Source organism: Rhinatrema bivittatum, unplaced genomic scaffold (genome assembly GCF_901001135.1).
Source record: "Rhinatrema bivittatum unplaced genomic scaffold, aRhiBiv1.1, whole genome shotgun sequence".
In the NCBI taxonomy this organism is placed as follows: Eukaryota; Metazoa; Chordata; class Amphibia; order Gymnophiona; family Rhinatrematidae; genus Rhinatrema; species Rhinatrema bivittatum.
In genome coordinates, this window is record NW_021821067.1 from 36769 (window position 1) to 49674 (window position 12906).

At 41.7% G+C, this 12906-nt stretch overlaps 1 protein-coding gene and 1 long non-coding RNA gene across 2 annotated transcripts in view; both read right to left on the minus strand.

Moving 5' to 3' along the window:
* Nucleotides 1-6375: 6375 nt before the first annotated feature.
* Nucleotides 6376-12906, minus strand: part of LOC115082424 (LIM homeobox transcription factor 1-alpha-like) — a gene marked incomplete at its 5' end in the record, with an annotated part of 67543 nt that continues 61012 nt past the window's right edge. The window contains 1 exon segment of the mRNA XM_029586658.1: nt 6376-6536. Within this exon segment, the coding sequence (XP_029442518.1) occupies nt 6376-6536 (161 nt within the window).
* On the minus strand, nt 11548-12132 carry LOC115082425. The gene is made up of 3 exons (XR_003854164.1): nt 11906-12132; nt 11706-11819; nt 11548-11605 (listed from the first exon to the last, which is right to left on the minus strand). It is a non-coding gene; the product is annotated as an uncharacterized LOC115082425 (long non-coding RNA).

The following is a 12906-nucleotide window of genomic DNA, read 5'->3' on the forward strand; positions in this document are numbered from 1 at the left end:
TTCCCTTGGGGGCATGTAAGGGGAGAGAAGTTGGGAGAGGTATTCAGGGGACTGTTTATTCAAGCATTTGAAGACAAAGCAGAGAGTATTAAATTGTATTCTGCTTTCCACAGGGAGCTAGTGAAGTTGATGTAGAATAAGCTTGATAGGATCAGTTGGTTTTGCTCCTACCAAAATTCTTGCAGCAATACTTTTTAGGAGCTGGAGGCACTTCACACTGTATTGTGAGACGTCATTGTATTGAAGGCATTGAAGTATTTGTTTCGGCTGAAGATTAACACATGGATTACAGTAGGAAAATTATGTTTATCAAGGAAATTGCATAGTTGATGGGATCTGAAACAGATATATAAAGGAGGACCTTACTACTTTCATGATATGGAGTTTTATTGTGAGGTTTAGTGAACTCCTGGGCTTCCTACTGATGCCTTAGGATGTAAAGTGGGCTACTGCTGTAAGACAGTCATTGAGACTGGTAATAGATTAAGTTTGGTCAGATCCCATTTTGATACACAGTTGGACATTATTCGCATATAATGAAGAGCTGGATGAGGTTGCAGATAGGATGCATGTGGATACTGAACAGTATCAGGGAAAGGGCTGAACCCTGAAGCACTCCACAGGTGAGCTCTCCAGGGCAGGATGGTTTGTTGGCCTACATAACTGATTACATTCTGTTGGCATTGAATGATTCAAACCACTTTAGAGAAGTGCCATCAATACTGACGCCCTTTAGGCATTAGATCAGGAGATGGTGATCAACCGTATCAAAGACAGCCTAAAGACCAAGAAGGACAATTATGCTTGATCTGCATGGGGGTAGATATTGTTTGTAATGGCCAACAGGACCAATTCTGATCCAGGGCCTTTCCTGAAGCCAGATTTATAGTGATCTAGGATAATGTACTCCTTTAGGAAATCTAAAAGTGGGAGGTAAATTACTTTTTCCACCACTTGGATAAGAAAAAGAGGCTGAAAACTGGAGATAGTTATTGAGGATTTCCCAGTTACTTAATTCCTTGAACACAACTTGCAATCCCATGGTTTCTGGCATAGTGCATGTATAGCCAGGGTAATCAAATCTGACTACATTCACAAGAGCCTCTTGAACTTCACCAGAATCTTTTGAATTCTATCCAAGTAATCGGGTCAATAAAGGAGCAAAACTAACAAGATTCTGTCTTTCATAACATAGCCGATTGGCTTCACACTTGTGGGTAATGTCTATGCATTCTGTATTGGTCACCCATAAGGCTGAGCTATAGGAGAAAATCAGGATTGTTTACAAAAGGATAATGCACAACAGTCTTGAAGTTAGTTATGATATAAAAAAAAAGTCCTATTGTACTCAATCAGAAAAATAAAAAAATTATATAAAATATTTTATATTACTAATAATATTGCAACTTGAAAGGCATTTTATTGCAGCAGAAATGTGCATTGCTATACCCTGTGACCAAAAAGTGGAGCAAATTCAAGAATGTTCCTGTTACTGCTGCTTTACAAGGGCCAGAAGTCTCACTTTGTCTTGTAGTTTTGAAAAATAAAAAATCAAATCGTTCATTTGTCACATGGGCTGTTTATTGATTAATACAAATTTACCAGAATGTAAATTAAATTAAATTAAATTAACATCCTACAAGAGCCTTTTCAAAGTTAACATATGATTTAAAAAGTAAATTACTTCATTTTTATAACTTAAGTGTACCAGAGCACTTCATTAAATAGATTACTTTGAAAATAAAATTTATTTAATAACTTTTAATGTACAGTCAGTGTCAAATATAAGGATGCAATAACCAGTGTTGATAAAATAATTAAAAAAAAAAAAAACATCCAAGCTGTATATGCATCTTTCAGTAGGGTATGAAATTATTTTTAAATCTGAAAACAGAATGCACAATATTTGGGTGAGATGCACAGCCTGAAACTTCTAGAACGGGGCCATACCTGGCAAATTCATTTAGTATAATGGAAGAAAAGCTCCAAATGTGAAAATATGCTGCCAGCTAATGTGAGGTGGTGGGAAGATGTAGGCAGGAGAGGTGGCTGTCAGCGGGTTAGAAAACGGACACTCAATTTTACGAGGATCAGTTTCCCTAACCTGTGCACAACCCCAGGTTAAGAAAACGGATGCTCGTTAATTGAGTCCATTTTCCTAACCTGACCACCAGCACGCTTATTTTTATTTTTATTTTTTTTTACAGTTCTCCCTTTTGGGTTCCTCCGACAATATCACCACGATATTAACTACAGCAAAGTAGTATTTTCTGCTTTCCTGTAAACCTTTGAGGCTCCTCAAGAATTAACGCCTGCTGCGGGGCAGATGCTAATTTTTGAGAATAAAAATGTGCGCGTAGGGTGCACATTTTTTTTTTTTGCATCGGGAGTAATAGCTAATGGCCTCATCAACATGACTTTACATGTGATGAGTGCTATTAGCTACACGCTCGATTGGACATGAGTTTTGGACACGCCAACCAATGTTTTGAATCGGGGGCTATGGACGTGCATCCAGTCACGTGTTGAACCATGCACTGGCCGCATCGACCTCACAGTGTTCAGGTCTGCGGGAAACCTTTTAGCAGCACACTTTACCCTGACTGTTGCTGTTAGCTGGCTGTACATGGGTGCACATGCATGGTTACCCCTGCTCCCAAGCAGAGGTCACCTTGTTCAAGTAAGTTTATGTAGTGCATGCTTTTGAAAAATAAAAGAATGTATGTAAATGCTTCCCCACCCCAATTCTGCCCCCCCAGACCACTTACTTCAACTGCGGGTTAAAGTACAGGTGAAATCGGCTTTTGTGCATACTTTTACACCCAGAACCTCTGGGTTGATTTTCAAAGCATGAGATACACATGTAAAACAGGAATCTATGTGCATAAGGTGCTTTGCAAATCAACTCCTTCTAGTTCCTACATTTTTAGGTTCATGTACTGGGACTATAAAAGTGCTTGAGGTGTAGGTAGGGCACAAATAATTTACATTTTGGATGCATTTTCACATCTACATAAACATCTGGAATCTCCTGGCTTTCAATTTCATTTCCAGTTTTGAAAGCTCTTTGCCTCATAGTCTATACAATCATTGCCATTAGAAAGTTAGAAGGAGTAATACTGCCAAAAGCCTCCCAAGTCCCATATTCTTTCATTGGTGAAGGTAGCGTGATGTCAAATCTGGCAAAATTGAGGAATATAGTTTTAGTGAAAATGATTGTAGTGGAGCTGAACCATTAGCCTTTCATGCAGCCAAAAGAAAAAGTATAATATACCGTACATATTTTAAAGAGTTTGGCCAGCAGTTTCTTTCACTTGCTCCAATACATAAGAAGGAAAGCACGAGGCATTGTTATCTGCTCCCTCACAAAACTTCTCCCTTTTAAAAGCTGTCAGATTTTGGCAAGTCTATTCAACATGTGTAAATGAAGCCAAGTCTGCGCTTTCTATGCTGACGTTTTTGCACATTTTCTATCCTATTGCCTGCATACATTGGTAAGTGGACATCTGTGCAGGGACATTGAAAAAAAAAATGAGTGGATGCATCCCTGAATTAAACAAAATCTCAGTCAGGCTGAGAGATTTAGAGCGTGCTTGGAATGGAGTTCTTTTCTGACCCTCACGCGTGATATCCTGTTGGGTTTTAGGTAACTTGTGCCGCACCTGGGGTTAAACCTGGATGGTATCTTGGCGAAGCATGTTCTCAGGTCTTACCTGACTGCAGATTCCTGCTGCTTAATGTATGCGTGGCTGACAGCTCCATCATCCTCATCAGCATTCAGAGAATGAAGGTGCATAAGATATCCTTGCTAATGACTTATTTCATTAGCATAAAACACATAAGAACCCCCCTGCTGAGTCAGACCAAGGTCCATCAACCTGTGTCACTGGCCGATCCAAACCACTAGGAATTATTTGCCAGATCACAAAGAGTAGATCCAGTTCTTTTCTGCTCACTCCCAGGGGAGGAGGATGTGAAGGAAAAAAGGCCGCCTGTCACATGTAAGGATACAAATCCTTATTTTTTTAACAATATAAAATGGGGAAAGATAATTTCAAAAGTTTTAAAGGTACAAAATGGTGATGAATTAGCATAAGTTTAAAACTTTTAAGGTGAATTTTAAAAGCCTGGCACGTGCCAAAATCAGGAGGCGTGTGCACAAGTCGGGCAGGTGCACACCCACCGTATTTTAAAAGCCGCCTAACTGTGCGCGTATCTCCCGTGCACGCACATCTCACTCTGATTCGAAAAGGAGCGTGCCATGGGCGTGGTTTGGGTGGAGCATGGGCATTTGGGGGCAGGGCATGGGCATGGCCAAGAGACGTGCACGTACATACTTTTGCGCCTGGGCACGCACCCAGATTCAGTGTCGCATAAATTTACTTCTGCTGGGGTTGAGATGTAAATTTAGAAACTAGCCATACCTGAGAGGTTTGAAGGGTCTGAAGTAACTTGAGGGAGTGTAAGATATTCAACCAGGGGTTTGGAGGACCTAGCTCTTAACTGGATGAAATAATAAAACTGGCAATGACATGGGCGCACGCCCCTTTTAAAATCTCCTGACTTACACAGTAGAAACAAGATTTGCATGCCCAGATGTACACCTATTTAAAATTAGATGCATATGTATGCATGACCAAGCTATTTTATAACATAGGCACACATGTTTATACAAGTTATTAAATTGCCATGTTCTTGGCACACGCTGGCAAATATGCACCAATGTGTGCCAGCACGCTGGTCTGAAAGTTACCATCCCTGTGAGCAGTAGCACCAGTTGTCAAGGCTTCATTTGTAGCTATGGTTTATAATTGTGCTAATCTAACCCCTTTTATACGTTACCATGTGTCCAATATAAACACACACATTTTTCAGTGAAAGTCTTAAAGGAAACCTATGTGGTAAGTCATTAGCATAGGACACATGAATGATGTGATAACATTTTTAAGGCTTTCTGGAATTTGTAATTCTAGTTTTCTTACTGAAATGTTACAACAGAAAAACATTCAAAACACTTAGAGAAAGTCAACATAGAAAAATAGACCAAGCTAATGGCTTGGTGGTGGCACTACACTCGGCCCTGGGGAGGAACCTGGATTTGATTCTGGGCTCTGATCTTCCACTTCCTGAGGTGGCTAGGATGGAGATGCTGTGCTGATAGTGTTCAATGCCCCTGGAGGGAGGGAGGGACTCGTAGTCATCATGCATTGGTGACACCTAATGGCCAGATTTAGGGTCCACGACTGCAGAGTTCCAGAAGGAGACATGGAGTATGGCTTCTGGCCAAGGACTATCACTGCAATGACTGGAGTAGAGAAATGGGAGAGGATATATAAAAGGGGAAAAATCCCCAGATTATTGCACATGAAGATTCATGGTGCCAGCTCCTGGCCCTTGTTCAGTCTAAGGTGAAAGCCCAACAGAGTAGAAGGAAGCTGCCCAGTCACCAAAAAAAAAGAAAGAGAAAACTGTTCAGTTGATCATGAAGGTATCAGTTATCATGTGGGAAATATTTAGCTCAGGTCTGATATGCAATATCTGACTAAGGATTTAACAACTTTAAAACCCTCCACAAACTCAGAGGCTCCATCCTATTCCTCAGAGTCCATCTAGACTCTTTTTGTAGTTTATTTATCCCTTTACCTCTGACCTCTGGCTTCAGTGAGTTCAGCAGAAGGAAGTGACATATCAACTACACAGGAAGTTCAGAAGAATTCCTAACAGATGAAAAGAAACTGGTACCCATTGGTGTTATCATTGCTATAAATTTGGGATATAAGTTATGAAGTTTCAAATTAACACTAAAAATGTCTCATACTGACATTAAGCAAAATGATACATGTATCTATGGTAATGCAAAGATTTATGAAATGCTAGAAATATTACTGCAATATCATGCTTAATAAATGTCCATCTGTAAAAGCCTAGTCCTGAGGCATGGACCTTTCAAGCTAGTAACCTTAATTTGATTTAATATCATTCCACATCATTAGTTTTTCAGCTAGCTCCTGTAAAGTTAACAGAGGCTAAGGCAGTGCCTCTCAAACAAGTGCTCAGGATCCCGCAGCCACACAAAAGTTCTGGAATATGCATGTAATACATCAGCATACATTGGAGGCTAAGCATATGCAATTTACCACACACATTCACTAGGGAAATTCTAAAAAGCTGTCTGGTGGTAGGACCCTGAGGACAGGTTTGGGAACCACTGAACTAGGGTCAGCACTGCTCCAGGTTCACAGTATTGCTGCTTTAGAGTAGACAACAAACTTTAAAGAACATTTAACAGCATTATGGCAGAAGAAATTCAATGTTCTAGTGAAGCTCAGCATTTTTACATTCTTATGGTGCCACAAGGGGTTAGAAGAAAGGAATTTAGGAGGTAAAGTAGGAGTTCTGCATGGAGTAGAGATGATCAATGGGGTTTCCCACTCTTGCTTGCATGGCCACAACTTCTGGGGTTGCTAGGAAACAGTCGCCCAGGTTACTGAGGGAGGTGTCATCACTATCCATGTCATGGAACAGGAGCTCGTTGCCTGGAAAGAGAGAGAGATATCATATATTCCTCAATTCCCTAATTGCCATCCCTTAGTTATCATGTGCTTCCTTCTTTTTTTATTGTGTACAATAACTTGTTACATGTATACATAACGGTGGCAAGCCGTCAACGACATTTTACATTTATACAGAAAATACTGTTCAAAACTGTCTGAGAACTAAATTCACATATCAGTTACAACCGGTAAATATTTATTTATATTTATTTATTTAATTGTTTTTATATTCCGACATTCATTGGGGTATATCACATCGGTTCACATTATAACTATGTAATAGTAAGAGAAGGGTCTTACTATTTATACATTAAACACTGAAACATTGATATATTAGGAATTAGAACTTAGAACTAAAGGCTAGGAGGCAATATAAATATAATCGTTGAAAACTAATTAATTCATTTTAACTTAATACATTTTAACATATGACCATTGTATACACAGTGGGCCGGATTTTAAATGCCCTGCGCGCGTAAATCTGGCCGGATTTATGCGCGCAGGGCCCTCGCGTGCCGGCGCACCTATTTTGCATAGGCCGCCGGCGTGTGCAGAGCCCCGGGACGCGCGTAAGTCCCGGGGCTTTTGTAAAGGGGCGTGTTGGGGGCGTGTCCTAAAATGACACGGCGTTTCAGGGGCGTGACGCGGCATTGCGGGGGCGGGCCTGGGGGCATGGCGCCGGCCCAGGGGCGTGGTCGAGGCCTCCAGACCAGCCCCCGGGTCGGGTGATGGCGCGCCAGCAGCCCGCTGGCGTGCGCAGATTTACGTCTGCTTTTAGCAGGCGAAAATTGTGCAACAAAGGTAAGGGGGAGGTTTAGATAGGGCCGGGGGGGGTGGGTTAGGTAGGGGAAGGGAAGGGAAGGTGGGGGAGGGTGAAGGAAAGTTCCCTCCCAGGCTGCTCCGAAATCGGAGCAGCCTCGAAGGGAACAGGCAGCGCGCGCTGGGCTCGGCGCGCGCAGGTTGCACAAATGTGCACCCCCTTGCGCGGGCCGACCCCGGATTTTATAAGATACGCGCGGCTACGCGCGTATCTTATAAAATCCAGCATACTTTTGTTTGCGCCTGGTAAGCGAACAAAAGTACGCGCTCGCACAAAATTATAAAATCCACCCCATTATGCTTATATCAACTATGTCAAATGCACACAATTTTTATGTTTCCCCCACTTGACCTCCAATCCCCTCCTTCCCCCCCCCTTTGCACTGCTATTGTAAACTTTAGGAATGTTGACCTGGGCTGAGGTTCTAAGTTATATTATCGTATCCTAATCTTTCTATATATATGGTGTTTTTTTACGTGGTAGACTGTTGACTGGCCTCTAATTATGAAACACCCATGTTATCATCTTTTAATTTCCATGCTTCATAGGCCTTCCAGATTTTCCTGAACTTGTGAATAATGTTATGTTTGTGTTCTGAGATTTGTGTAAATAAATAGATGGAATCAACCCTGCGTTGTATTTCTTGGAGGCTTGGTATGGTTGGCGACGTCCATTTTTTTGCTATTTCACATCTCGTCGCTGGCATACATAACTTATCATCGTATTATCGCTGTCTGCCAGACCCGAGGCTAGAAGACCCAACAATGCTTGCTGTGGTGCGAGGGAACATGGCCAAATCCCAAGGTCGGTTTAACCATTCTTTGATTGAGTCCCATAGTTTACGAATGACTGGGCATTCCCACCACATGTGAAAATATGTTCCCAAGTCCGCACCGTGCTTCCTTCTGAGATGAAATAGGAGATTTTTAAACAAAATTTCTCATTTAATTTCAATTTATTTTTAAAATGAAACAGAAGAAAAACAAAATTCTGTTCATTTTTGTTCATTTTGTTTTAAAATGTTGCCGCTGCCAACAAAAAAAGGAAAACATCCCTGGCATCCCACCATCTTTCCCACCCCACCAAACTCTCCTAACATATGTTTCTTTTTCTTGCTGGACAGGAGTTAACCCTTCCAGTAGTCTTCTTAGAAATGGCACTGGTGGACCAGCCAATGCCATTTTGCTTGGAAGAAATTCGCAATGGCATTAGCCTCACTCGGCCTGCTGGCCCCATTTCTAACAGTTCAGGTGGTTGGGAGATTTTTTCCTCCAATGGGGTAAGAACATAAGAACATAAGAACATGCCATACTGGGTCAGACCAAGGGATCAGCAAACCCAGCATCCTGTTTCCAACAGTGTCCAATCCAGGCCATAAGAACCTGGCAAGAACCCAAAAACTAAGTCTATTCCATGTTACTGTTGCTAGTTATAGCAGTGGCTATTTTCTAAGTCAACTTAATTAATAGCAGGTAATGGACTTCTCCTCCAAGAACTTATCCAATCCTTTTTTAAACCCATCTATACTAACTGCACTAACCACATCCCCTGGAAACAAATTCCAGAGTTTAATTATGCGTTGAGTGAAAAAGAACTTTCTCCGATTAGTTTTAAATGTGCCACATGCTAACTTCATGGAGTGCCCCCTAGTCCTTCTATTATCCGAAACTGTAAATAACTTTCTAGACTTTTCATGATCTTAAATACCTCTATCATATACCCCCTCAGCCATCTCTTCTCCAAGCTGAACAGCCCTAACCTCTTTAGTCTTTTCTCATAGGGGAGTTGTTCCATTCCCTTTATCATTTTGGATGCCCTTCTCTGTACCTTCCCCATTGCAATTATATCTTTTTTGAGATGTGGCGACCAGAATTGTACACAATATTCAAGGTGTGGTCTCACCATGGAGCGATACAGAGGCATTATGACATTTTCTGTTTTATTCACCATTCCCTTTCTAATAATTCCCAATGTTCTGTTTGCTTTTCTGACTGCTGCAGCACACAACCGACGATTTCAATGTGTTATCCACTATGACACCTAGATCTCTTTCTTGGATTGTAGCTCCTAATATGGAATCTAACATTGTGTAACTATAGCATGGGTTATTTTCCCCTATATGCATCACCTTGCACTTATCCACATTAAATTTCAACTGCCATTTGGATGCCCAATTTTCCAGTCTCACAAGTTCTTCCTGCAATTTATCATAATCCTCTTGTGATTTAACTACGCTGAATAATTTTGTTTCATCTGCAAATTTAATTACCTCACTCATCGTATTCCTTTCCAGATTGTTTATAAATATATTCCACTGCCCACTCCCCTCCACTGAGAAAATTGTACTCTGTTTCCTGACTTATAACCAGTTTGTAATCCACATAAGGACATCGCCACCTATCCCATGACTTTTTACTTTTCCTAGAAGCCTCTCATGAGGAACTTTGTCAAACGCCTTCTGAAAATCCAAGTATACTACATCTACCGGTTCACCTTTATCCACATGTTTATTAGCTCCTTCAAAAAAGTGAAGCAGATTTGTGAGGCAAGGCTTGCCCTGGGTAAAGCCGTGCTGACTTTGTTCCATTAAACTATGTCTTTCTATATGTTCTGTGATTTTGATGTTTAGAACACTTTCCACTATTTTTCCTGGCACTGAAGTCAGGCTAACCGGTCTGTAGTTTCCCGGATCGCCCCTGGAGCCCTTTTTAAATATTGGGGTTACATTAGTAGGGATGTGAATCGTTTTTTGACGATTTAAAATATCGTCCGATATATTTTAAATAGTCAAAAATCGTTAGAGGCGATATTTAATAGGAATTCCCCTGATTTATCGTCAAAAATCATAAATCGGGGGAAGGGGGAGGGGAAGGGGGAGGGCGGGAAAACCGGCACATTAAAACATCCCTAAAACCCACCCCGACCCTTTAACATAAATCCCCCACCCTCCCGAACCCCTCCCGAACCCCCCCAAAATGGCTTAAATTACCTGGGGTCCCGTTGTGATCTTCCACTCTCAGGCGTCGGGCGCGTTGATAGAAAATGGCGCCGGCGCTACCTTTGCCCTGTCATATGACAGGGCAAAGGTAGCGCCGGCACCATTTTGGTTCCTGTTCCCCGACGTCACGAGCGTAGAAGATCGCTCCCGGACCCCCGCTGGACCCCCAGGGACTTTTGGCGAGCTTGGGGAGGCCTCCTGACCCCCCCAAGACTTGCCAAAAGTCCAGGGGCGGTCCGGGAACGACCTCCTGCGCTCGAATCGTGTTGCCGTATGGCCGGCACCATTTTGCTGTACGGCAAAGCAAAATGGCGTCGGCCGTACAGCAACACGAGCCGAGCGCAGGAGGTCGTTCCCGGACCCCCGCTGGACTTTTGGCAAGTCTTGTGGGAGTCAGGAGGCCCCCCCAAGCTGGCCAAAAGTCCCTGGGGGTCCAGCGGGGGTCCGGGAACGACCTCCTGCGCTCGAATCGTGTTGCCGTACGGCCGGCACCATTTTGCTGTACGGCAAAGCAAAATGGCACCGGCCGTACGGCAACACAAGTCGAGCGCGGGAGGTCATTCCCGGACCCCCGCTGGACTTTTGGCAAGTCTCGTGGGGGTCAGGAGGCCCCCCCAAGCTCCCCAAAAGTCCCTGGGGGTCCAGCGGGGGTCCGGGAGCGATCTTCTACGCTCTTGACGTCGGGGAACACGAACCAAAATGGCGCCGGCGCTACCTTTGCCCTGTCATATGACAGGATACCCAATCCTGGCTAATTATTTATATATCACAAACCAATTGCAGCTAATACATATATTGTGACATCAATCCAATTCAATAATCTTTATTGGTGAAAAATTCATGAAAAATATTCACAATTAATCCATAATACCCCACACAATAGACATAATATCTTTATAAAAACAATAGACAAAATTCACACACCACCCATACTACACATATACACATCCGTTCTACATTCAACTCCTTATAAAAATCATTTCCAATTTTCTAAACATTCAAATATAACCATTAAATATAAATCTTCACATAACATATCATCAGATGTTAATACATTTCACTTCGTAAGCAGAAAGAGTTATATTGCACTTTAATTCTTGCGTTACAAGAACGTCAATCCTTTTGTTCTCCTTTTGTTCTCTCTACATGTTTCGCCTTTCCTCAGGCTTCTTCAGGAGAGTTTTTTCAAACAATCTCCCACTGCTCATGTACAACATCTATCCATAGGGTCTTCTAAAAACATTCATACAAAAAAATGTTTTTGAATATTCAATTAATACATTTTATATATAAACTTGATTCTTTATAAAGTGCTTCAAAAAAACTCCCATACCTGCACGTCCCAAAAAGGCTTGCCCAGACGCACAAATCAGCACATCCTCAACTCTTGTTTCAAAGCATTTCAATTGTTCAAATGCTCTAAACACATCTCTCAAAAGTATTCAAACTAGAAAAAACAGATCAAAATGACTTCAAAGAGAAAATCATTCCCTTAAGAGTTCACCAGTGTGCAAGACAACCAAGGATTCTTACCTTTCTTATCTTAGGCAGAGAAACCACCTTCACCTTATTTCAAAGAGACGCCTCCATCGAGTGAAAAAACGGAAGTGAATCAAACTCTTCTCTTCCATCCTTTTAAGCCACACTGCCCCAATCAGAGCTCAACTCAAAACTATCCCCGCCCCTTAGAACATATGGTGTCTAAACCAATTGCCACTAAACCAAGTAATTGCCACTCCCTAAGCACGCCAGATTCAAACCAATCACTGAAGACAACAAAAGAAGGAAAAAAAAAAAAAAAAAAAAAAAAAAAAAAAAGTGAAAAAACTTTGCAGCCAGAGTACAGGTTCTAAAACTTTGCAGCCAGAGTACAGGTTCTAAAAACATGTAGCCCACTCGATCTTATCATTCAATCCTTTTGGCCACAAAGTCTGTAAATTAAAAATCCATCGTTGTTCCTTCTGCAATAATATTTTGTTTATATTACCGCCCCGTCTAGCAGAAACCTTCTGAAGTACAAAGAAACGAAGTTCTTCTACCTTATGATTGTACTCACGCCAATGTTTCACTAGGGGAGCTGTCTCCACCACATTTCTAATTCTGCTACAATGCTCTAGGATTCGAAGTCTCACCATCCTTGATGTTTTTCCTACATATAATAGCCCACATGGGCATTGTACAACGTACACCACTGAACTTGTTTGACTTTTTTTGAAGAAAAATTTGTTTATCCATCATTTTGGTACAAGCATGTGAGGTTATGGTGCCGTTACATTGACGACGTCCTGGTTATCTGGTCTGGCACACAATGTGAATTTCAAGAATTTTTTCATTACTTAAATACACAAGATACTAATCTTAAGTTTACTAGTGATGTTCAGAATCAATGGGTTCCATTTTTGGATATGAAGGTGGGAAAGAAGGGTGGAAAAATTGTCACTGAGTTATATCGGAAACCAATTGATAGAAATGGATTGTTACATTTCAACAGTTTTCATCCCAAGCATGTTAGGGAAAATATCCCCGTAGGACAG